Below are 25208 nucleotides of genomic sequence, written 5' to 3' on the forward strand. Positions count from 1 at the left end.
GAAGGATCTTCAGAGGCAAGCTCACTGTCAGAGCTCAGCTTGTGAGTTTCTATTAGATGGTACAAGAGAGGACACACAGGTAACTCTGTTTTAAGCCGGGTTGCAGTCGAGGGTGGTGAATGCGTTGATTTACTGGTACTCAACCATACCTCCTTGAGTCTACGGTGTTGCGCTAAAAATTTTTCGACAGTGGAAGAGCGATAGAGGGAGCTCTCTTAGAGGTGACATGATGTGAGGGCTTTGTATAGATGACGAGGAATGACTGCGAATTCCCTATCATTGCCATTAGTAGATAATCTAATAGTTCTAGCCCTGACAAGCTCACGCACTTCCCTAATGCCTAAGCGCTGTTCATGAGTGATGTTTGGGTGACACTTTCTCCGTCTGTAGCGATCTAACGGAAAGATTCGGAATAGGGAATTCGCAGTCATTCCTCGTCATCTATACAAAGCCCTCACATCATGTCACCTCTAAGAGAGCTCCCTCTATCGCTCTTCCACTGTCGAAAAATTTTTAGCGCAACACCGTAGACTCAAGAAGGTATGGATGAGTACCAGTAAATCAACGCAATTACCACCCTCGACTGCAACTCGGCTTAAAACAGATTGCATGTGTGTCCTGTCTTGTACCTTCTAATAAACACTCATAAGCTGAACTCTGATAGTGCGCTTGCTTCTGAAGATCCTTCAACGTTCCAGGTAAGACCTATCATAAATGGTGTAGGAGGCCCCACAGACAGGATCGCTCGGTTCTTAAACGTAGTGTTTGTGCAGCTGTTAAAATTCGTACCAGCCCACCTTACGAACACCCATATGTTTTTTGACCACCTAAAGAACACACTTTTTGATAACTCATGCGTAATGGAGTCTTTCGATGTTGCTGCATTGTACACGAACGTCTCCAACGACTCGGCTATGCAGGCAGTTTTTGAGCTTTTAACTGAACACCAGAGCTCTATAAACATGTATGGCTTTTCCGTAGAGCAGTTGATGGTTGTTCTCAGGGAATGTCTCAAATGCACTGTCTTTAGATGGTCGGGCAACTATTTTGCGCAAATCAGGGGTCTTGCCATGGGACAACGGTTGGCGCCAACGCTCGCCATTGCTTTCATGGCTAAGATTGAGGCACCGATTTGGGAAACACGACCTTTGCTATATTGCCGATATATCGACGACTGTTTCCTTGTCTGTTCGTCTCAAGCAGAGATGGACAACTGTTTCAAGATTTTAAATGAGCAGTCGGAGTATATAAAGTTCACTCGGGATAAGTCCAAAGGAGAATGGTTACCCTTCCTTAACGTCCAAGTGCATATTTCAAACAGAACGCACAGGACAAAGTGGTACCGCAAACCCAGTAATAAAAATATCTTAGTTCACTTTCTTTCTGTCCATCCCACGCAAGTTAAAAGGTCGGTAGTACGAAACATGTTTCGCACGGCCACCTCCGTTTGCACTGGAAGAGAAGAAAGACGAGAATCTATCGAGCTTGCTAGGAAAATTGCGGTCAGTAACGGCTACACACCTATGCGGTCTATCACAAAAAGAGCACAAACCCGAAATAAATCTAGTATGGAGAAAGTACCCTTTTGTGTACCATTTATTTCCGATGAGGTTAGCGCTGCTATTCAGCGGTGTCTGAGGAAAGCCAAACTTGAAGAATCTGTCACCATCGTGGAGCTCCCCCTAGTAACCTTAAGCAAATACTCATTCGTAATCACCTATATGATCGTATTTGCACGACACCGGAGTGTAAAATATGCCCGGATAACAACGAGGGTGATTGCATGAGTTCATGTGTTGTTTATATGATTTGCTGTGTACAGTGTGGTGACGAATACATAGGAGAAACAGCTAGACCACTATGTATTCGAATCAAAGAACACCTGGACGGCAAAAGGAAATCATGTGACTCCACTGCATTGGGTGGTCACAGGGTGCGGCGTCATAACGGAGAAGATTTTGAAGTTAAGATCACGATTTTGGAGCGCGAACCTAGCATTGCGGCGCGCAAGGCTCTGGAGGCTTTTTGGATCCACTCCGAGAGTCCAAAAATGAATCACAAGGAGGAATGCCTCTCCATTACGCGGGAACTCGCACCTTATTTAAGGCTGATATTTGATTGCGCTAGTCACCTCACATCAGGTATCTAACAGTGGCAGGATAGTCAGCTGATCCTAAGGTACGATGTTTTCTTCCACTGGTAGCTATGAGACCCAACGGTTAACGTAGGACTTTCTTTGTTGGGCGGATAAGGCGTTTGATCGGATTAGTCACGTTCGATTTCACCCCTTTCAGGCTTTGAAGAAGGCGATATTGCCGAAACGTTAGCCACGAATAAAGGACTATAACAACCTCGTGTACGGCTCTACTAAAGAAAACAATTATTAAAAAGAAATTCCTAGAAAGCGAAAAAAAGTGAAAAAATAGGGTTACACCGATCAGTGGGGCATTTTTTGAAACATCTCTTGCATTCCCAGAGATGAATGAGTGTTTTCCACCTAACAACCTAACAAGTCGAGACAGGATAATTTCACTTTTAATTTCACTCGCATTTCTAAATGGCATATTTTAGATATATGCCATATGCCATATATATGTATATATATATATATATATATATATATATTAATATAAGGTTATCTGGGCCTTTGCAGAAAAATACAAGATTTCAGGGATGTGGAATCGAACTGAATCCGCAGTACATCATGACCAACGATACCTACGTTTTCTACAACGCTTTCAAAGCGGTATTTCCCTCAAGCCGAGCTGCTCAGATGCTGTGCTCCTCCCATATAAGGCAAGCGTTGCAGAGGAAGCATAAAGAGCTGCTGAAGGTAAGTTCGTTCACTTCACTTGCTTTTCATGCGAACTTCTAATGTTTCTACGAACAGGATTCCGATGTGCGAACTGGAAAGCGCTTCCTCTCCTCGCTTCTAATCGAAACGGACGCCAGAGTATTTGAAAACAAATATTCCGCCTTTATGACATGGCTGTCATCGATAGGATCGATGGAGATGTTGACTGTATGCACCAACTTTTCCGTCCCTCACTCTTTACCTCGAATATTGTCAGCAATTTTTTCAGCATGTAGAGAAGAAGTACTCAAGAAGAAAAAGAGAGTGAACTCCATGCTATCGCCCAAATGCTCCGTTCACCACATCTAACCACGCGGAGTCATGAGACAACACATTGAAACACATTATCTTGCGAGGAAAGCAGAACAACAGAACGGACACCGTAGTCCACTTGTTGTTGAGCCATTCGCGTGATGGCGACCTCCAGCTTATATCCGCGGTAAGCTTCTTGAAGTGAGTGAGTGCAGGACTTGTGTTTGATTTTATCACTTTTGTTTAGTGCGTCCGGGGAGGTTCTGACATGTCTTGGAGACGTAAACGAAACACACGACGTCAGAAAGATGCTCTGTCGTCCTACAGTAACACAACGGCACGTTTCTTAGGCGGTGCATGTAGCTGAAGATCAACCCAGATTCTTATTTAAGCTGCAATATCTAAAGAAACAAGCAACTCTTGAAAAGTGGTCTCTAAGTCGCGAAGTGAGGTTTCGTACGAAATGATTATCAATGAGTCGTCCTGTGACTGCAATGAAAATGTAAGCAGTATGTAATGCGTTTGTGGGTGTCAGGTGCAGTGCACTTGCCCTGACGGATATCAGTCAAGAGTGTCGTACATCGTAGTCGCCACATTCGACGAAGATGATGGGTTTTCTTCTTACGTATTTGGAATAGTAGGGATACCGGCACATTCTTTGAGCAGCCCGTATGCATCGCCCATTACGAAATCGACTGTATTACTGCAGCACTTCGCTACCATCATGCATCAAAAGCTCATCTACACACAACGAAAGAACACTAAATCTTGCTCTTGATGACGATGCCGCGAGAAACCAGGAAAAACCTAGAAGACGAGTGCTTTACGGTGTTTTACGAACCCTTACCATAAAACAGGCGAAAAGAATATCACAATAAAGTATAATCCAAAGGATGAGATGGAATTTGGGGTTTTTGATCCTTATCTTGCAGCTAGCGACGTTTACTTCAGTGATCTCCATAGCTAACATATTTTACTCTTCCTCTGTCCAGTTTTCTTCGAGTTTTTCCACTTGCTCTCGCATTGCTTTCCTTATTTATTTTGTATTTTCATTTCCCTTCATCCTTTGCATCACCTCTGTCTTACTTGTCTTGTTTCTCCGTTCTACTTTTATTGTTTCTCTGCTTATTGTTTTGTGTTAATCCATTGTCTTGCTTGTTCTGATTATTCCGTTCGGTTCCGAGTTCTTTGTTTTTTTTATTTGTGCAGCATGTTTTATCCCCTGTACCATGTGTTTACTTCATTCATGTTTGTTTCATTTCCATGTGTCTCAGTGTTCCTGAATCCATTCTTTTTTGTTTCTACTCTTTTTTATTCTTTCTTCTTAACCTTATTTTCCTTTTTTTACTCTGACTTTACTTCCCAGCAAGTAGGTGTGTTGCTTACTTTGCTCCTAGTTAAGGAATGCGTACTGCATGATAACCGGCACTTATATCACGTTAATATATGACAAAAACACCAAAGCTAAAGGAACACAATTCGCACAGAAAAAATAGTGAAGGTTTCTCAAATGAAAGTAAAGACTTCTTCACTATCTCTTTCTAGTTGGAGAAGATACTTTTTCTACAAAACATCTTGGATTATACTGCTCCAACATTGTTACAAAATATTGAAAAAATATTTTGAATTGACTTTGTTTCAGTGTCTTTGGATTCGCTTTCACGATCTTTCTTTGGAAGAGCAATTTTCTGCTACTATTCAGCCGATTTTGGAGAAGAAAGGGGAATCAAACTCTCTTCATATTCAAAGTTAGGCCTAACGCTTTTCATAGAAAGTAAACGTGCGAAATTTGCCGACAATGAATACTTTTCTGGACACTGAATCTCAAAGTTTGATTTATTTTTCGTCTGTGCAAAATTATGACTACTCGTGTTACCGGATTTTGCCACTTTCCAACCACAAATCTCTGCTAAAAAAAAAAAACTTAGAATCAAATTACAGCTATTGAGGAACTTGGGCTCTCATGCTATTACATAGTACATACGGATGACAGAAAAATGAAGAACATAACGCCGTTCCTTCTCTTTTTACTAAGGTTAAAACAGTAGCGAGGTTAAAAGCGGGTGTCCAGGTACTGTGTCAATACTTGATACCGTGGGAATCAAGTGAAAACGGTAGTGAACTTAATTATGTTGAAAGAAGTCCGCCTGTAAAAAACAAATAGAATGAAAAGAAAAATCAAGTAAAACAGGGATGTAAAGGACAAGAAAGGGAATGAAAACCTAAAATAAATAAGCGATAATAATAAACCAGTCTGATCGTCCGGCTCACGCCGGACTCTCAGACTTAGGCTCGCTTCGCTCGTACAACTGTAGTTTTTTTAAAGAAAAAGTAAATGAGTGTACAATATTCGATTAATCAGTAGGCTTCTTCTTTAACCATTAGATTACATTAACGGTAGTGCGCGTGGTCCGGCACTGTAGCGGGACCATAAAACAAACAGGGAAAAGTGAAATACACAGAAATATTTATTCCTGCATTTCCATCTAACCATTATTTCCATTTTACCTGATCATTGTGAAGTCTTGGTAGACACCGAACTCGTTCATCTTTTTTGTGCCAGCGTGTGCTTCTCGAGGTATCTAAGAGCAGGACGACTTTTTCTCCAACTAAAAGCGCAAGAAAGTGAATTAGAGAACCCACCTCTGAAAACTGAGGTACACCCTTTCTGCGATACAGTAAAATATTTTATTTGATCTTTCCATTTGCACTGTTAACATTGATTTTTTGCCTTAATATAAGCTTTGGATAATATGATATATGAGTCTGAGGTAGGTAGTAGTGTTCAGTTTCATTTTATCACCTTTTTACTTCTGGCTTGTCTTTCATCTCTACAGTGACTTCATAACAGAACCTCGTTGTACACAATGTTCTTCACTGAACCATGCGGTGTGTCTACCTTCAGTCCGGCTGGCGTTCTTACTCGGGAAAAAGCCACGTAGAATTTTTGTCCGTGACTGAAAACGTCTTTCGGCAAGTACACTCCTACTTCATTGAAGGACTGTCCTTGAGCTTTATTTATAGTCAATGCAAAAGCAAGACGTAAAGGAAATTATCTTCTTCGCAGTTGGAACGGTAACTGCTTTTCCCAGTAGTTGTCAATCTTGGGTATTACAGCTAACAGGTTTTTACGGCTCCCACAAACAAAGCGACAGCCAAGCACATAGCGTCCAAGGGTCTCTACTCTGTGTCGTGTCCCGTTGCAGAGACCGTTGACAACGTCAAGATTGCGCAGAAGCATGACGATTGCACCTTTCTTCAGACGTAGCTCATGAGGTGGCATTCCAGTGGTTCCAACGTGTTTAGGTACTCCACTGGGTACAACTCATCCGAGCTTCCTTCATAATACAGAGCCTCGTCAACGCTTTTGTAGACGCGCTCATCTTGCTGACAGAATGTGCATAGCCGTTCCAAAGCCTCATTATTTAGCTGCCTGACATTCAGATTCATGGGAGCCAGAATAGCCCGTTCACAAAGGTTAGTATCATTTGGATCAATTGTCTCGTCAAAAATTTCCGTGACAATACTCCTCTGACACCGGAACTCCTCCAAAATCTGAATTCGTCCTTCGTTATCGTTGGCCGTACCATTACCTACCTCCAAAAGGAAATTAGCCCATCCAAGTTCAGCTTCTCGAGTTCTCATGTTGACTTGAAGCCGATGAATCTTGAATAGTGACCAAAGAACAGAATTCGTTACGCACGAATTTAGGAAGTCGTCGCGTTGTCCGTGCTCAACTACTGGTAATACTTGCCGAAAATCGCCTCCAATGATGAATGGCTTGCCGCCGAACGGCCTGTCGTTCTGCATGATATCACGCAATAAACCTTCAACAGCTTCGAGGCGCACTTTGCAGCCATTGAAATTTCATCCCATATGATAATATCAATGGCCTTGAGCTGTCGTGCTTCTTTCTGCTGACGTTTCATCAAAGACGTGCGATTTCCATCAGCCATGTTGAGCTTGAACGCTGAGATTACCGTTCGTCCATTCGGCAATAGATTGAGTGCGATTCCAGTCCAAGCAACACACAGTACTTGACGCCGCTGCCCCATGGCCATGTTGTTGATGGTATTATAGAGATATGTTTTCCCTGTTCCTCCTGGCCCATCGATGAAAAGCATCGGTCGTCTCTGCGATTCATTGCTGTAAGGATGTCATCAGCAGCTTTTCTTTGACGCGTATTCAGTGATGCATATAGCAGTGATCCTTCACTTTCATGTTGACCATAGTCAACTGGGACATCAGGAAGTGAAGGTCGTTGATTTGCATGTGGCTTAACTATTTGGATCAAATCTCTGCCAAGCAGTAACATTCTGTCAGCTACGTCGAAGTAGGCAGCAGCAATTGCTTCTTCCGGGCTTACTTCCATATTAGTGAAATCGTCAGCCATCGATGCCGCAAACTCAGTCCATAGTTCTTCAGCGTTTGCGACTTCACAGTAACAGAGCAAGCAAGCAAAGAAACTGCATAACGTTGATGCTGTCTGAAACTGTGCAGCTTCCTGAATACTTTGACGATAGTATGTGTCAAGTCTTGGAATGACATTTTTCCTTTTGTGTTCAACACACACACACACACACACACACACACACACACACACACACACACACACACACACACACACACACACACACACACACACACACACACACACACACACACACACACACACACACACACACACACACACACACACACACACACACACACACACACACACACACACACACACACACACACACACACACACACACACACACACACACACACACACACACACACACACACACACACACACACACACACACACACACACACACACACACACACACACACACACACACACACACACACACACACACACACACACACACACACACACACACACACACACACACACACACACACACACACACACACACACACACACACACACACACACACACACACACACACACACACACACACACACACACACACACACACACACACACACACACACACACACACACACACACACACACACACACACACACACACACACACACACACACACACACACACACACACACACACACACACACACACACACACACACACACACACACACACACACACACACACACACACACACACACACACACACACACACACACACACACACACACACACACACACACACACACACACACACACACACACACACACACACACACACACACACACACACACACACACACACACACACACACACACACACACACACACAAGATAGGGATAAAAACCCAAATTCCAGTTTCCCTTACTCAGTTTGAAATTCAGAGAGCATACTTACTTCCTTTGATTATGGTTTAGTGTGATATTCTCCTCGTTCGTATTATGGTAGGAGTACGTGAACCACCGTAAAGCAGTCATCTTCTACCTTTCCCTAACCTTATTCCTCTGAAACAAGTGAGGAAGTGGTTACTGACTATAGTATTTTGAATTTTGCGGCGCGTTAACATTGGTCAAAAGGGCGGAGCCTCCCGCAGCCGGGTGTTAGTTTAGATCAGGGTCAAGCGTGTGTTGAGGATTTCTCAACAGGGGGTCGTAAGCGAGGGTCGGATTAGGGGGGGGGGGGGTTGTAAGAGGGGGTCGGAAAATTAAGGAAAAATTTAAGTAGGGGTCGGAAAATCAGAAAAAATGAAATTGGCAAAGAGAAAAGGAAGACGGGGTTGTCGTTTTCAAACAAACACATACTAAGGTGTACTTAATGCATTGTAATTTAGGTATGCGACATTCAGCAGAAAAACAGGAGCGAAAACTACTTCTTTTCAGACGTAGTGCTGAAACCTGAAGGATGACCAGCAGTGAATGGCATGTTTTTATCGCATATCAGAAGATATTCACAACTGAAACGTATCCTAAGGTTTTTTTTCAGGTCTCGATATCTGTGACTAAAAATGGAAGAGTTGCCTCAAAGAAGAAAAAACGTCAATGATGCGTATTCAGTACTTGAGTTCTGTTTAATATAAAAATAAATGATATAGAATAAGTAAATTTGTTTAATATTCGAATAAACGATTGAAGAAGACTCGCGGTTGCAGTTGAGGAAGACTATTGTAGCATAAAAAGTTAGGATAAAAAGAGGGTACACAAACCAAAAAATGATTTTTAAAAAACTTATTCTTCATAATTCTGGTAATGAAACTACTGTGCTTTTTGAGCCAATCTTGAAGATGGACGACTTAGCATTTTTTGCTGCTCTAACTGATGCTTGATGACGTCGGAGTCGCTTCGGTGGCACAAACCAAAACAACTGAAATTTTGAATAAATGTGATGCATAATAAATAAAGTGATAATGTTGTGATGTGATAAAATAGGAAACCAATTACTTTAAATGCAATTAACTACCTGAAAGTTTTTGTTCTTTCAAAAAATCGACTTTTTGTCAAACCCATCAAGTCTATGCACTACAAAATTACAGTTCTACAAAACAAAATTACAAAGTTACAGTCTACACAACAAAATCGACTGTTACTAATTTATATGAAAGAAATGAAACTAACCAGAGGTGACTTCGTATTCAGTACTAAGAGACCATAAGAGGCAATCTTCATAGCTTGCACAGTGCTTTGGCACTCTTCGTCACACCTAATTCAATATATTGAGGATCTGCAGTTGTACGGGAACGCAGCGTCGAAAATTCGCTTAGGAACGGATGACAAACGAGACCTTCAGAAGCTAACAGAAGTGTAAGAGCACTAAGTAAAAGTAGAAGCATAGCTGCAATGAAAAGCAAGTACGCTGGCTCAAATTGGTAAGTGTAGTGCAGACTTATTTATGCGCGATTACAAAGACTTCGATAAGGACATCTGTTAATTGGCCATTACACGCTCTGTTGAAATAGGGCTGATGCTGGTGACTCTCCAAGTTTGGATGGCTCAACGAGATGCCGGGCTCTTTTTATTGTGACGATCAGGGATCAATCCCTGCAAAGGTGGTATTTTTGCATTTGACGTAAAAGAATTTAGAGAGCACATTTCTCATCCTACAGTGACGAACTTCTTACTTTCAGTCGAAAAAGCAATTCTGATGCTGCTACTGAGCGAAAAAAGACATCTACAGGCGCAATTAGGGTTAAAATTAGTACAAAATAGGCTCTACGAGTTTCTGAATATCTACACTCTAAGTGAATTTTATGCAATAAAGCTGGCTGCGATCTGTAGAGAGAGATTTCTTCTATATTTCTACAAAGTTTTGTAGCTCTAGCTTTCCTAGTTTTTTTGAAACCTAGTTGAGAAAAATCCCAACTTTTGCCTCAAATTTTCGCGTTTTTCTCAACTAGCTTTTGAGAGAACCAGAACACCTACAGAGGCCAAAACTTGCAGTCAAGGGTTTCCCTTGATGCTCTATAAAAAAGGAGTCGAATGTTTCAACGGCGCTACCGTATCCTCGCAACGGGAAAAAGAGCGAAATCTCAGATTTTCGGCAACGCGTCAAAATCTGTGTGACTTCAAACACATTTCCATAACTCTGCTCATAGTTAATAAAAACGAATTCAGTTTAAAGTCTGTTGTAGAGGAGGATTTTTGCTATCGCGAATTTTTTTACTTCTTTACAGGTGGTTCTCCTTCTCAAAAAAAGCTAGTTGAGAAAAAGTTGAGAAAAATGCCAAATTTCTCAACTATTTCTAAACTAGGTTTCAAAAAAACCAGAGGGTCCCTGCAAAAGATTTTCTGGCCGTTTTGTAGCGCCAATCTTCTTCTACACAACGCAGCCACCTACCTTCTACCCATCTTTATCTTCTTATGTCTCTTCGCTAGTGAGTTACTCATGTCTATTTCAAGGTCACAAAATCCGACCTGTCCAGCAGTAATTTCGAATTAAGACCCGGTTTTAATCGCTAAAATAACCCCTATATAACACTCGTATGTGGCAAACAGTGTTCTAAATACAATTTCAAAAAATTGCCGTTGAAATGTTCTCCTCAGTGCTTTTTTTCGGTTTTGCAAAAATCTAGATTCCGGCGGGGATCGAACTCTCATCCATTCATTTCCATTGTCGATGAGTAAAATTGTTTGTTAATAGTTGGAAATAGTGTGAAAATTGTTTTAAAAGATGTTCTCCTTCTTTTTCAGCTGTTTTTTCGTTTTGCAAAAATAATGGTTCCGGCGGGGATCGAACTTTTGATCATCTCTTTATCAATGTCAAATAGTACAATTCTGTTCCCGAATACACATTTAGAGCTCACTTATCTTTTTAAATTATATGTCTACGTGTACACTGACTCACTTCTAATTCTTGCAGTAACGTCTACCTCGCACTAATCTGAGCAAATATACCCGGAGTATATTTTTGGTGAGTAGCCAATATGGAATGGGGCGCAGTCTACCGGTAGCATCTTCGACAATCTGACTGCCTTCTAGTTAGTCTTTCTTTATTATCTTTATTATTGACACGTCTTTTAATCTTCTCGCCTAATGATAACCATTTATAGGATCTATTTATACACTAATTGCAGTATTTACAGATGTACCAGGATATTTCCGCCTTTACTCCTGAGGAGAGCTTCATGCGTTTCAAAGAATTTAACTCCGAACGAAGACCTTCAGCGGAGTGGCTGGCAAAGAAGAAAAAGTTGAGAGATGCATGGCTCACATCTCAACACAAGACGACGACGACGACGACGACAGCTCCACCCTCTGATCGATCCTCTACTATTCTTTTCATAGTACTCGGATTCCTCGCTTTGATAACGCTAGTGGTAAGGGTTTCTTTTGCAAACACTTTTTTCCAGTCTATTTGTGAGCTTTTTGAAATTCGTTTCAAAATGTTTTCTGCTATTATCATTATTTCTGCTCAGACTTGGGCTGTGAAACGAAACGCTGTGAAACAGCGAAGGAAACGTGACCGCGAAGTCCAGGAACATCAAGAACTACTCGAGCAGTCTATTCGCTCGAGGTCTTTGCTGCTCGAAATAGAAAATTAAAACCATTTATTAAATTTATTATGTATGTAAATTCCAAAAAACATCTTCCTCTGTTGTCTTCTCACTGCACTGTTCCACATCTCCATACGAGCTGCCTGGAAAACACCTTATTACAGAAATTCTACAGAAAATCAAACGCAATATTCTAACCTTGTTTAGATCGGTCCATCGAGAGATTGATTGCTTTTCTACCTCCATTATTTTTCTTCATCTTCTTTCATCTGGCACACGTCACGCGGCATCTTGAACATAACTAACATGAACATATAATTTCTAGTTATTATTTATTCCATTAATACCGCTGTATTACAATATGTATTTTGTTTTACTTGTAGCATCACTATTTTTTAAAACAATTTATTATTTGTTTATTACATCGTATTATTTTAATTTATTTATTAGGCGTTTATTTGTTTTTTAAATTTTTTTATTATACCCAAATTTTGATTGCTGTGTGGGCAGCTATACTGGTAGGAACGAGATGAGGGAGTCGTTTTTGGGAGGGTCTGCGAGGGGGGGGGGAGGGGGGGGGGGCTCGTTTTAGGAGGGATTTTTCCCAACTAAATGCTTGACCCTGGTTTAGATACAAATGTCGCCGTCGATGAGGTCACACCTACAGAAGACATTGTAGCTCAGGACAGCCTGAAGGAAGCGCTTCTGACAAATTAAGGAGTCAGTTGGATATTGTCGAGTTTCATCGCACCGTTTCTCTTAACTATATTTTAGGTCCTAGGGCTACTTTCTAAAATGACCCGAGCGTTGTCTAGAACGAAGGTGGTGGACCGCATAAACAAAGGAATGGTAAGCTTCATGCAGGATATTGCTAAAGAGATGGTCGAGGGCACGCATTTTTCAAGAAGGAACAGGAAAGAACGAAAAGGATCGCCAAAACAAGATGTAAAAAGTAAAGAGAAAACTATCGTTAAAGAAGTGATTGGATGTGCGTCTTCTGTAAGAAAGACCATTTTGCAAACCACCGGAGCAGGACCAAAAGTTCCACGAATTCAGCTTCAGTACAAAAGTGTAAGTGCACTTCTGCGACAATAAGGAACAGTTCTATCCAACATATAACTTTCATTTGTACATTATTCAGAGGTCAATGTAGAAGGCTGAGAAGAAGAGGATGACGGAATTCATCGACTAGAGCGATCTGAAGGTACAAACCCGATCAATTTTAGAAACAGATCGTCGGCTCCTGGAAACATGTTTCGTCTGTGGCAGAAGAAGCCTGGAAGAAAATGATGAGAACGAAGTGTTTTGAGTGAGCTGTTCCAACACTGCAGTTTGCGAGCTTCGTCACACATTTTGTGTTGCATTGGAGTAGGTAACCAGTGCTCGACATATAAAACCGGTCAATGGCGCATGGAAGAAGTTTAACATACGTCCTGCCCTAGATCTAGAGCCATTATTTTCGTAGTTTTTTCTCACTAATCTAACAGGGCCTTAAAAAGTTATCAGGTAGAAACGACACAGAATAAATCTGGCTTTCATTTCACAGCAACCAATGGTTCGCATGATCATGTACATGCAACAACAAAGGGTGACAGAAGGTACAGCAAACGATGTCTGGTGAAACGTGAAGAAGAAAGGCTGAAGGTGCTCAGGAAGATGCCGAAGAAAGCGTGAAAAAGAAAGAAATTATTGAAATTATAAGTCCCCACGTAATCGCATGCATTGCAGACAAAATGTACATCAAGGAAAGAAAATAATACAATTGTGTGCGGGAATGTACACTAACACATCTAAGAGGCAACCTATGGAACACATAACTCAAAAGAATAATAGAAAAAACGATCACCTTGACTCCCGTTGATCTTCGAACTGGTCGAGCGGGCGCCAATAATTCTTCCATTTGTCCCGATCGCGTGCCAGAGTAGCCCAGTGGTTCCTTCTTTCGCGTGGGACACGGTGAGCATCATATTTTTCTTTGAAGGACATCGAGAAGAAATCTGACCATCGGGTCGGCGGTCTTCCTGTAGTGCGCTTAATATCGCGGGGAACCCAGCCGCTCACGGCTCTGGTCCAACGGTTGTCATTAAAGCGCATCACGTGTCCGGCCCACCTTATTTTACTTTCCTTAGCAAACCTATCCGCATTCGAGACCCATCCGTTCCGCATGAACATCGTCTTGTCTAGATTCAGCTGAAGACCGAAGCATCCACATGTTTCGTCGAATTCGGTCAGCATTCGTTCCGCTTGGCTGATGCTAGGTGTTATCCGTATGATGTCATCAGGAAAGCGCAAATGGTGTAGCTGCGGACCATCAACCTTCACTCCCATGTCGTCCCATTCCAACTTTCGCACTGCGTTCTCGAGGGTGGCTGTGAATATTTTGGGTGAAATTGTATCACCCTGTCGGACCCCCTCTTCACGTCAATGATGATTTTCTTGTAGAATGGCGAAATTCCGGTCGTGAAGTTACTGTACAACTCTCGAAGTACCTTTATGTACTGAGTAGGGACGCCTTGGTTGTCCAAGGCTTCCACGACCGCTTCCGTTTCAACTGAGTCAAAGGGCTTCTTCAAGTCTATGAAGGTGAGACAGAGCGGCATCTTGTACTCTCATGATACCTCGATGAGTTTCGAAACAGTGTGAATGTGGTGCTGAATCTTTTTCGAAATCCTGCTTGCTCGCAAGAGCTGTCCTTCATCCTTTTTTTTTCAATCCTATTAAGGATCACTCTTGTAAAGAGCTTGTAGATGACGGACAGTAAGCAGATTGGGCGATAGTTGCCGATGTCATGTGGACTCCTTTTTTATACAGCAACACGGTCTTGCTGGTCTTCCACTGTTTAGGGACCTTGCATTCCGACAGGTAACGTGTAAAGAGCCTCGCCAGGGTGTTGACCAGTACTGGCGGAAGGTTCTTCAGTTGTTCTGGTCTTATTCTGTCGGGACCGGGTGCCGTACGATTTCTTACCGACATGATAGCATGTCGTTTTCGGACGGGAGAACCTCTGGAATGACTTGTCCGTTTTCCCTCAGATGGTGAGGAAGCAAGTGGACATGGCTCTCGAAGAGATCAGAGTAGAAGTCGTAGATGATTTTCTCCATCCCCCTTCTCGATGCAATGGTTGTTCCCTTCAGGTTTCGGAGAGCAGTCATCTTCGCCTTGCGACTGGCGAAGTCTCGACAGGTATAGCGGCCGCCTCTGCAGCTTCAGCCAGTACTTCTGCTCTTCTCTCTTTAAGGTCTTCCTTTATCGCCTCTCTGCAAAGCCTTGCGAGCTCGGACGTGAGTTCTTGGTTCCCTGCGGCTCGTGCTGCTCCACGCCGGCGTATCAGCTCAAGAGTTTCAAGAGGCAGGCGTCTCTTGGTGGTTTTAGAACTCTCAGCCTTCTTCGCGCAGTCGTGAAGTTGTTCAACGAGCCGGTCATGTTCCTTGTCCATTGCGGAATCTTCGCAAAAACCTGCTAACGTAGCGAAGAGGTCCCAGTTGATGATAGTTCTGTGATTTCCCTCCCTAAACTTTGCGGCTTTTTCTGCTCTCCTTGTGAAGGAAAATCTTCCTCGGATGAGGCGATGGTCCGATCCCGTATAGAACTTTGGTACAACAGCGACGTCCGTCAGGCAGAACCTTCTAATGACGATGATGTGGTCTATTTCATTACGGTACCCTCCACCGGGTGACTCCCATGTCCAGCGTAGAGAGGAGGGCTTCTGGAATTGCGAGTTCCCATGGATGGTCTTAGTCGTCGTGATGAACTCGGAGAGCCTCTCCCCCTGGTTATTCCATTGTAGGCCGCGGGTCCCGAAGTGAAATTCCTCCGGCGTTCTTCTTGGGCCAATTTTGGCGTTGAAAAATTTTGGCGCCAATTATGACCTTGTAGAAAGCATGATTTTTTCGGTAGAACTTCTTCAGGTCCATATAGAAAGCTTCGACTTCTTCTTCATTGTAGCTTGATGTTGGAGCGTAAGCGACGAAGATAGTCAAAGCTGGTGTTCCCATCCGCAGACGTCCGATTCGGGTCGTAAGTTGTTCGAACAGTTCTTCTCCAGTTTCATATACGGCGTTGAGAGGGTGGCGTCGTCTCGTCTCAGTCAGTCCGATGACGTCGTACTTGATCTTCTTGGCTTGCATCATCAGATCTTCGATGGCCGCTTCCGATGCAAGCGTACGTGCGTTATAAGTACAGGTCGCCATCCTAGTTCTATTCCGTTTCGGTAGCCTATATGACTGCTGCATCCCCGTCCTACCTGGTGCTACCAGGCTTCCCTCCGGAATCAGGAGACTCTTTTACTATTACTGTGTTTTGCATAAAATTTAAAACCCATGGGTAGGTTGCAAGCCTCTAGTCCCATGAGTTTTTGGGAGAACTTCCGTTCTCCCGGAGTGGACATGTGGAGCTTATTTGTTGGAGGCGACTCCAAAGCGCCTCCTTTGCACCTCCCAGTCACTTGATTGCAGGCTTTTAGCCGACGCCGACGTACGGAATACAAGGATGTCATGAGTCAGTCCTGACTCAGCAGAAACAGGGAGTCCGTCCCCTGAATCCACCTGCGTCCCTGGGCAAGCACAAGGTCGCTTTTGGTCCGCGATTAGCCCCCTATCCGCCACCCGGGGACGCGCCACGTAGCCTCGCGACTAACCGGCCGTGATACCTCTAGTGAGGGAGATCTGTGGAGGAAAAAAAGAAAACGAAGAAAAAAATGACAGATTCTCAAAGACAGAAAAGATGTGGAAATCAAAGTCAGAAAATATTATTTCGGCCTGTCTTAAGCGTTTGCGTGCAGTAGGCGGATTGCACACAAAACATCGTAAACGACTTCTAAAGTCTCCGGTTACGGTCCGACTTTCGCGACGTGCAAGTTCCATAACTCTTCAGTATCTCATCATCTGTGAATACCTAATAAGTTACAAAAATAATTACAACAAACATTGTTCAAACAGTGCAAAAGCATTGCATACAAATGGATAAGCAGCCTCCCCAAAAAGGGAGCATTTCACGCTGACTTCGACGTTAGGACTATCATCGACCCCGATGATGTATAAGGGGCGTGGTATAAAGGACCGTTCGCGGTCATGGTTATGCTAGGGATTACGACTTGTACGGTCAAAGAGTGCGGCAGACTACGCTGTGCCCACCTTTTCATCCAATTCCATTGCTGACAATTGTTCTACTCACCTGTACTCACATAATAAAGACATTCCACTGAACCACCTCTTTTTGGTCTGTTCAAATAGGGTTATAAAATACCCTAAAGTCTCTAGTCACCCACTCACACAGTTTGGTGCATCGGCTAAAACAAGCCATTACTCTCCCGCGTCAAAGAGTAACATCTTTGAGGCCAGGAGAAAGAGACTAGCTTATTGAGCAACTTATACGGTCAAACCAAAGACCGTGAATCGCATCAGATTCATCCCAGTAATTGGGCAAAAAGTCGTTCCCTTACAAACGTAACTGGAACGCAGATCACTGTCAAGAAACAGTTGATTAGACCTCTGTCTAAAGCTACAGTAGGTCAAGTGAAGTTTATCGCATTTGCACGTGCATAAAGAAAGAAATAGCACTGCATTTTCACAGAACACCAATAGTTCTCAGCGCAACGACGCTAAAAACTTTAGTATTCCGTTACAGGGAATACACTAAACAGGTTGAGTACTCAGCAATAGATGAGGAAACTTATCAGAAATGCAGATCAGCCACAGCACTTTTACAAAGTAGCATAAGACAAATAAAAGAAGCAAGAGCAAACCTCCAAGAATTATATAACGAGGTTAGAGATGAGTATAAAAACTGCAAAAACAAGTCCGAAAGGAAGGATTTGATGATTGAAATTGAACAAATAGAGGAAGAATCGCAGCTACAATCTGCGATAGCTGAAGCAAACGACCTAACATTCATGCTAACAGCGCGCCTTGATGAAACAAAAAATATGCGCGAAAATATGGAAATCAAACTGGGATACATGTCCCTAAAGCCCCAAAGAGACAATAATGTCAACAATGAAGAAAACGAAGAAGGGGATGGTGAAATTGATAATACAAACGAAAATTGCGTGAGAGACACCACAATGCCATCTTGCTCGCAAGACACATCAAATTCAGCATCCACATGCAATAGTGGCACAGCCAAAAGGACGCTGAGGTCAATAAAACCTCCACAAGCCACACTACCAAAATTTTACGGGAATTCTGACGACTTCCCAGAATACTGGGCCGTTTTTGAAGCCCTTGTCCATAACAGTGAAGAACTGGACATTATGGAAAAGATACTACTACTCAAAGAAAGTTTAAAGGGTCGAGCGCAAACAGCCATCAAAGGGATAAAACTCATTCCTGAAAATTACAATTGGTTGATCAAAACTTTACAGGAGAATTACTCCAATCACCAGTCTAATAGATCACAAATAGTCAAAAAATTGGTCAGTATGAGTGTGGCAAACAATTCCGCAGACATCTGCTCTGCAACATTTGATCAAATAAGAATGCTGACCTACCAAATGATTTCTGCAGGATATCATGTAGGGAAAACCTGCGACCCAATGTGGTGTGAAACAATCTTATCTAAATTCCCTGAAGACATCATAAAATCTGTATTAGTGGCCAGTCAATCACAAGACCGGCAAACAGTTGATGACCTCATGAATCTCTTAAAAATAGAGATCACTGCAAAAGTCTACGTCGAAAGCAGACTTGGCCATAAACATATCAACAAGGCCATCCCATCAAAGACCAATCATGACAACTTAAGGACTAATCGTAACTGCTTGTTCTGTCATAAGGACAATCATGTATCAATGCAGTGCCGAACGGTCACGGATCAAAGCATTCGCCGCAAGATGCTTAAGGAGCAGAATCGCTGTTGGAAATGTTGCTCCCCTAATCATAGCAGCTTTGATTGCCAAAGATCAGACTGTCTAAAGTGCGGACAAAAACACCACATGAGCCTCTGCTTTAAGACAGAGCAACTCAGCCAAAACAACAGCTCGAAACCCAAATTTGTTCGTGTTGGCCAAAACCAGCAAAGGCAACACAGCTGGCAAAATAGAGAGGAAAACAATCGAAATATTCCACAAAGGCTCAAACCAATAAACACTCAGGTGTCTGTGGAACCCCCACAGATCAAGGAAAACTCCATTCAGCACAGTCAAACTAGCAAACAACTAATATTAATGACTGCTGAAGGCAATATTTGGGATGCCAGAAAACAGACATATGAAAAAGTGCTATTTTTCTTCGATTCTGGGGCACAAAAAACAGTAATCGAAGAAAATCTTGCACAACAGCTCGGTCTACCCAAGAACACGACCGAAATCTGCACCATGTCCGGAATTGGTGGCCATATCGAGTGCTTCGAAAGTCATAAGGTTCCGGTAAAACTAGGAACTGCTTTCGGAGGAGAAATTTGCATGACCATACAGACCAAACCAGTCATAACAAACGGATTCCCTTCAGTGAAATTGAACACGGAAGATATTGAGTTCTTGAAAACAAACACTATCTGTCTAGCAAATTCAAAGCTTCGTGGTGAACATCAAAATCCACACATTCTCGTTGGACTGGACTACTACCACGATTTAGTTACGGATCCAGCAAACGGAATCCGAACACCATCTGGCTTTCATATAGCAAAAACGGTTTTTGGACCCACAATTTATGGTCGAGGAATCAGCAAAGTAAGTGAAACCGCTAACACAGTATGTCACAGCCTGACAATTTCCGAAAACACGGAACAAGAACTCTTACAGAAAATGTTTGAGTTGGACGGCCTCGGTATCATGCCGGAAGAAACCCAGGGAGACGAAAAAGTTCAAAGATGTTTCGAGGAATACTCGAAATTGATCTCATTTGAAAACAACATCATCACAGCTCCCTTTCCGCTGAAAGAAAATGTAATCCAGTTAGAAAATAACTACTCAGTAGCTATAAGAAGACTAGAATCCTTACAAAACATCCTCTTATGTAATCCTGAACAAAAGCAATGGTACTGCGATCTTGTGAACAAATATGTCAGCGAAGGGATCGTAGAGAACTTCGACACAGCAGACCGCTATGCAGCTGGAATCTATTACATGCCACACAGAGGGGTATGGAAACCACAGAAAATGGTTCCTTTAGGGATAGTTTTCGACGCTTCGTCTAAACGAAGAGGCCACCTCAGCCTGAACGACGTCATTCGAAAAGGGGAATCCTTCGTTAACAGAATACACGACATTCTTACCTCCTCAAGGTTCACGAAGATCGTCTTAATGTGTGACATTGAATCCGCCTTCACACAAATTCGACTGGTAGACGCACACAAGGATCTATGCAGATTCTTGTGGCTTCGGAATGTCAATCACCCACCAACAAAAGACAACGTCAAATATAGATTTAGAAGGTTGCCTTTTGGAGTTACTGCTTGTCCGAGTATACTAAACATGGCGATTCTGTCCTACTTGGAATCCCAGAACTCGGGACTATCCACAGAAATTGCCAAGAATTTGTATGTGGATAATATACTTTTGCAAGCAAAATCGGTTCCTGAAGCTGTAAGAAAGTACAAGGAATCAAAGTATCTCTTCAGCAAGATAGGGATGAATCTACGCGAGTATATCTCAAATTCTGAAGAAGTAAATTCAAGGATTCCATATTCCGACAAACTCCAATCTGGATCAATGAAAATACTAGGAGTTGATTACAATACTATAACAGACAACTTTACTGTGAGAACAAAGTTTGTTCACAATAAAAAATTAACTAAGGGAGATGTCGTGAGCCAAACTAATTCCATTTACGACCCAATAGGTCTCACAGGACCGCTCATGGTTAAACTGAAGTCCATGATGCGAGAAATCTTCGATTCAAAAGTGGACTGGAAAACTCCGCTCGATCAAAAGATATGCGACGAATGGTACAAATTGTGTAAAGAAGTAGATCTAGCAACATTATCAATTCCTAGGTACGTACTATCACCCAGAGTAGGTGACCAAAAACGCCTTTGGTTGTTCGCAGATGCAAGCAGGATTGCAATCGCAGCTTGTTCATACTTACAATGTGTCCCCTCTGACACAATTTCCAGCCTGATCTGTGGAAGGACGCGATTGACCCCCAAAAAGTTACATCAGACTATCCCAAAATTAGAGTTGCTCGGAATCCAGCCAGATTAGGCAGCATATTATCAGCTGTCCCCACGGATCTCCCTCACTAGAGGGATCACAGCCGGTTAGTCGCGAGGCTACGTGGCGCGTCCCCAGGTGGCGGATAGGGGGCTAACCGCGGACCAAAAGCGACCTTGTGCTTGCCCAGAGACGCAGGTGGATTCAGGGGATGGACTCCCTGCTTCTGCTGTGCCAGGACTGACTCATAAAATCATTGTATCCCGCACGTCGGTCCGGCCAAAAGCCTGCAATCAATTGACTGGGAGGTGCAAGGGAGGCGGTTTGGAGTCGCCTCCAACAAATAAGCTCCACATGTCCACTCTGGGAGAACGGAAGTTCTCCCAAAAACCCATGGGACTAGAGGCTTGCAACCTGCCCGTGGGTTTTAAATTTCATGCAAAAAACAGTAATAGAAAAGAGTCTCCTGACTCCGGTAGAAAGCCTGGTACGGTAGCGCCAGGTAGGACGGGGTTGCAGGAGTCATGTAGGCTACCGAAACGGAAAAGGACTAGGATGACGATCTGTACTTATAACGCACGCACGCTTGCATCGGAAGCGACCATCGAAGATCTGATGGTGCAAGCCAAGAAGATCAAGTACGACGTCATCGGACTGACCGAGACGAGACGACGTCACTCTCTCAACGCTGTATTTGAAACTGGAGAAGAACTGTTCTTAGGAACATGCGACAATAGAGGTGTTGGTGGAGTTGGCGTCCTCGTCAACACGAGTATGGCACAGAACATCGACTCTTTCGAACAACTCACGACCCGAATCGGACGTCTGCGGATGAGAAGATGTGGTCCCACACCGGCTTTGACTATCTTCGTCGCTTACGCTCCAACATCAAGCTACGAAGAAGAAGAAGTCGAAGCTTTCTATATGGACCTGGAGAAGTTCTACCGAGAAGATCATGCCTTTTACAAGGTCATAATTGGCGACTTCAACGCCAAAGTTGGCCCAAGAAGAACGCCGGAGGAACTTCACATCGGGACCCACGGCCTACAATGGAATGACCAGGGGGAGAGGCTTTCCGAGTTCATCATGACGACTAAGACCATCCATGGGAACTCGCAATTCCAGAAGCCCTCCTCTCTACGCTGGACGTGGGAGTCACCCGGTGGAGGGTACCGTAATGAGATAGACCACATCATCGTCAATAAAAGGTTCTGCCTGACGGATGTCGCTGTTGTACCAAAGTTCTATACGGGATCGGACCATCGCCTCCTCCGAGGAAGATTTTCTTTCACGCGGAGAGCAGAGAAAGCCGCCAAGTTCAGCAAGAGAAATCCCAGAACTACCATCAACTGGGATCTCTTCGCTACGTTAGCCGGCTTTTGGGAAGATTCCGCAATGGACAACATCGACGAGGAATACGACCGGCTTGTCAAACACCTTCATGACTGCGCGAAGAAGGCTGAGAGTATTAAAACAACCAAGAGACGCCTGTCTCTTGAAACTCTTGAGCTGATACGCCAGCGTGGAGCAGCACGAGCCGCAGGGAACCAAGAGCTTACGTCCGAGCTCGCAAGGCTTTGCAGAGAGGCGATAAAGAAAGACCTTAAAGAGAGAAGAGCAGAAGTGCTGGCTGAAGCAGCAGAGGCGGGAAAAAGCATCCGCTATGCCCGCCGAGACTTCGCCAGTCGCAAGACAAAGATGACAGCTCTCCGGAACCCGAAGGGAACAACCATTGCATCGAGAAGGGGAATGGAGAAAATCATCTACGACTTCTACTCTGATCTCTTCGACAGCCGTGCCCACTTGCCTCCTCACCATCTGAGGGAAGATGGACATGTCATTCCAGCGGTTCTCCCGTCCGAAATACGACATGCTATCATGTCGGTGAGAAATCGTACAGCAGCCGGTCCCGACAGAATAAAACCAGAACACCTGAAGAACCTTCCGCCAGTACTCATCAACACCCTGGCGAGGATCTTCACACGTTACCTGTCGGAATGCAAGGTCCCTAAACAGTGGAAGACCAGCAAGACCGTGTTGCTGTATAAAAAGGGAGATCCACATGACATCGGCAACTATCGCCCAATCTGCTTACTGTCCGTCATCTACAAGCTCTTCACAAGAGTGATCCTTAATAGGATTGAAAAGGTCTTGGATGAAGGACAACCATGCGAGCAAGCAGGGTTTCGAAAAGGATTCAGCACGATCGACCATATTCACACTGTTTCGAGACTCATCGAGGTATCACGAGAGTACAAGATGCCGCTCTGTCTCACTTTCATCGACTTGAAGAAGGCCTTTGACTCAGTTGAGACGGAAGCGGTCGTGGAAGCCTTGGACAACCAAGGCGTTCCCACTCAGTACATAAAGGTGCTTCGAGAGTTGTACAGTAACTTCACGACCGGAATCTCGCCATTCTACAAGAATATCATCATTGACGTGAAGAGGGGGGTTCGACAGGGTGATACAATCTCACCCAAAATATTCACAGCCACCCTCGAGAACGCAATGCGAAAGTTGGAATGGGACGACATGGGAGTGAAGATCGATGGTCGGCAGCTACACCATTTGCGCTTTGCTGATGACATCGTACTGATAACACCTAGCATCAGCCAAGCGGAACGAATGCTGACCGAATTCGCCGAAACATGTGGATGCATCGGTCTTGAGCTGAATCTTCAAAAGACGATGTTCATGCGGAACGGATGGATCTCGGATGCCCCATTCACGCTCAACGGAACGAACATATCCGAATGCACCAGCTACGTCTATCTGGGTCGGGAATTGAACATGATGAACGACCTGGCCCCCGAGCTGGGCAGGAGGAGAAGAGCGGCTTGGGGAGCGTACAAGAGCATCGAGGACGTAGTGAAGAAGACCAAGAACACCCGGCTCCGTGCTCACCTCTTCAACACCACCGTACTTCCTGCTTTGACCTATGCCTCAGAAACCTGGGCACTTCGCAAGCAGGAAGAAAACGCGGTGAGCGTCATTGAACGCGCAATTGAGAGAGTGATGCTAGGAGTATCCCGTTTCAAGCAAGTGAGAGACGGGATTCGAAGTTCTCTCCTACGTCAGCGATCGAAGATCAGAGACGCCGCCGCGTTTGCCAAGGAAAGTAAAATAAGGTGGGCCGGACACGTGATGCGCTTTAACGACAACCGTTGGACCAGAGCCGTGAGCGACTGGATTCCCCGCGATATTAAGCGCAATACAGGAAGACCGCCGACCCGATGGTCAGATTTCTTCACGAAGTCCTTCAAAGAAAATTACGATGCTCTTCGTGTCCCACGCGAAAGGAGGAACCACTGGGCTACTCTGGCACGCGACCGGGACAAATGGAAGAATTACTGGCGCCCGCTCGACCGGTTCGAAGACCAACGGGAGTCAAGGTGATCAAGGTGATTATCAGCTGTCCAAGCAAAAATCGAAGAAGTGAACATAGTTTCGGACAGTGAAATTGCCTGGTACTGGATCAAATCTTCAAAAAAAGTTCCTGTTTTCGTGGCAAATCAGCGAGCAAAAATACTTAGTATTAAACAGCAACTCGATAATCGTGGTGCTACGGTCAAATTTTTCCATGTTAGCACCGAAAACAATCTAGCTGATGCTGGAACGAGAGGTCTGACAGCACAAGAAATTATCGAGAATGACTGGATCAAAGGACCACGCTGGCTGGAAAATCACTGCAGCGGGTGGCCTATCAAGTCGATAAACACACTATCTGACGTCCATGAGAATGACGAAATAGAAACAATGGTTACTACTACATTGAAAGTAACCACGTCAGAAAACAAACAACAAGAACAGCTTATTGATCTCAAGCGTTTTTCGAAAATCGACAACGTGCTACGTGTGCTAGCAAAGACTGCAAAAACAATGAAAAATTGGGTTGCAAAAACCAATCAAAATCGCTCGTCACCGATAAAAGTATCAGAAGTCGACAAATTTGATAACGTGTTCGAAATAACGGCATCAGATATGGTCAACGCGGAACGCCTTCTAATTAGCCATGAACACAGAAGCATTAATCTTGACGCTCTAAAAAAAGCGATTTCATGATAAACTGATTATTCGCGACGAAGAC

At 43.7% G+C, this 25208-nt stretch overlaps 10 protein-coding genes across 15 annotated transcripts; 4 read left to right on the forward strand and 6 right to left on the reverse strand.

Annotated features, from left to right (window-relative positions):
- Positions 1 to 860: 860 nt before the first annotated feature.
- Positions 861 to 3122, forward strand: RB195_023317 (uncharacterized protein; the record flags this gene model as incomplete). 2 transcript variants are annotated; one of them, XM_064210701.1, is made up of 5 exons in its annotated part: positions 861 to 964; positions 1031 to 1184; positions 2672 to 2833; positions 2891 to 3022; positions 3084 to 3122. In XM_064210701.1, 5 exons carry the CDS (start codon positions 861 to 863, stop codon positions 3120 to 3122), a joined length of 591 nt encoding a protein of 196 aa, XP_064066581.1. The 2 variants fall into 2 exon arrangements, with proteins under 2 accessions (XP_064066581.1, XP_064066582.1); XM_064210700.1 differs by lacking the exons at positions 861 to 964; positions 1031 to 1184 and adding an exon at positions 1425 to 1502.
- A 145-nt stretch (positions 3123 to 3267) lies between these two features.
- Positions 3268 to 3984, forward strand: RB195_023318 (uncharacterized protein; the record flags this gene model as incomplete). The annotated part of the gene is made up of 3 exons (XM_064210702.1): positions 3268 to 3293; positions 3354 to 3443; positions 3816 to 3984. The coding sequence occupies 3 exons, from the start codon at positions 3268 to 3270 to the stop codon at positions 3982 to 3984; spliced, it is 285 nt and encodes a 94-aa protein (XP_064066583.1).
- Positions 3985 to 6364: 2380 nt separating this feature from the next.
- On the reverse strand, positions 6365 to 6916 carry RB195_023319 (uncharacterized protein; the record flags this gene model as incomplete). Its single annotated transcript, XM_064210703.1, has 1 exon — positions 6365 to 6916. The coding sequence occupies one exon, from the start codon at positions 6914 to 6916 to the stop codon at positions 6365 to 6367; it is 552 nt and encodes a 183-aa protein (XP_064066584.1).
- Positions 6917 to 7082: 166 nt separating this feature from the next.
- RB195_023320 (uncharacterized protein) lies at positions 7083 to 7499 on the reverse strand (the record flags this gene model as incomplete). Its single annotated transcript, XM_013440172.2, has 1 exon — positions 7083 to 7499. One exon carries the CDS (start codon positions 7497 to 7499, stop codon positions 7083 to 7085), a length of 417 nt encoding a protein of 138 aa, XP_013295626.2.
- A 4123-nt stretch (positions 7500 to 11622) lies between these two features.
- Positions 11623 to 12081, forward strand: RB195_023321 (uncharacterized protein; the record flags this gene model as incomplete). Its single annotated transcript, XM_064210704.1, has 1 exon — positions 11623 to 12081. The coding sequence occupies one exon, from the start codon at positions 11623 to 11625 to the stop codon at positions 12079 to 12081; it is 459 nt and encodes a 152-aa protein (XP_064066585.1).
- A 231-nt stretch (positions 12082 to 12312) lies between these two features.
- RB195_023322 (uncharacterized protein) lies at positions 12313 to 14633 on the reverse strand (the record flags this gene model as incomplete). Its single annotated transcript, XM_064210705.1, has 4 exons — positions 12313 to 12323; positions 13880 to 14064; positions 14168 to 14349; positions 14523 to 14633. 4 exons carry the CDS (start codon positions 14631 to 14633, stop codon positions 12313 to 12315), a joined length of 489 nt encoding a protein of 162 aa, XP_064066586.1.
- Positions 13876 to 14361, reverse strand: RB195_023323 (uncharacterized protein; the record flags this gene model as incomplete). Its single annotated transcript, XM_064210706.1, has 1 exon — positions 13876 to 14361. The coding sequence occupies one exon, from the start codon at positions 14359 to 14361 to the stop codon at positions 13876 to 13878; it is 486 nt and encodes a 161-aa protein (XP_064066587.1).
- Positions 14634 to 14757: 124 nt separating the features above from the next.
- RB195_023324 (uncharacterized protein) lies at positions 14758 to 15006 on the reverse strand (the record flags this gene model as incomplete). The annotated part of the gene is made up of 1 exon (XM_064210707.1): positions 14758 to 15006. One exon carries the CDS (start codon positions 15004 to 15006, stop codon positions 14758 to 14760), a length of 249 nt encoding a protein of 82 aa, XP_064066588.1.
- Positions 15007 to 15181: 175 nt separating this feature from the next.
- Positions 15182 to 16223, reverse strand: RB195_023325 (uncharacterized protein; the record flags this gene model as incomplete). Of its 3 annotated transcripts, XM_064210710.1 has the most annotated exons (2): positions 15182 to 15739; positions 15903 to 16223. In XM_064210710.1, 2 exons carry the CDS (start codon positions 16221 to 16223, stop codon positions 15182 to 15184), a joined length of 879 nt encoding a protein of 292 aa, XP_064066589.1. The 3 variants fall into 3 exon arrangements, with proteins under 3 accessions (XP_064066589.1, XP_064066590.1, XP_064066591.1); XM_064210708.1 differs by lacking the exon at positions 15903 to 16223 and having other exon boundaries at positions 15182 to 15469; XM_064210709.1 differs by lacking the exon at positions 15182 to 15739 and having other exon boundaries at positions 15807 to 16223.
- A 29-nt stretch (positions 16224 to 16252) lies between these two features.
- Positions 16253 to 25183, forward strand: RB195_023326 (uncharacterized protein; the record flags this gene model as incomplete). 3 transcript variants are annotated; one of them, XM_064210713.1, is made up of 4 exons in its annotated part: positions 16253 to 16356; positions 17659 to 20983; positions 21260 to 24513; positions 24577 to 25183. In XM_064210713.1, 4 exons carry the CDS (start codon positions 16253 to 16255, stop codon positions 25181 to 25183), a joined length of 7290 nt encoding a protein of 2429 aa, XP_064066592.1. The 3 variants fall into 3 exon arrangements, with proteins under 3 accessions (XP_064066592.1, XP_064066593.1, XP_064066594.1); XM_064210712.1 differs by lacking the exon at positions 24577 to 25183 and having other exon boundaries at positions 21260 to 23897; positions 23944 to 23990; XM_064210711.1 differs by lacking the exon at positions 16253 to 16356 and having other exon boundaries at positions 17849 to 20987; positions 21330 to 24513; positions 24655 to 25183.
- Positions 25184 to 25208: the final 25 nt, after the last annotated feature.

This window comes from Necator americanus, chromosome X (genome assembly GCF_031761385.1).
Source record: "Necator americanus strain Aroian chromosome X, whole genome shotgun sequence".
NCBI classification, from domain to species: domain Eukaryota; kingdom Metazoa; phylum Nematoda; class Chromadorea; order Rhabditida; family Ancylostomatidae; genus Necator; species Necator americanus.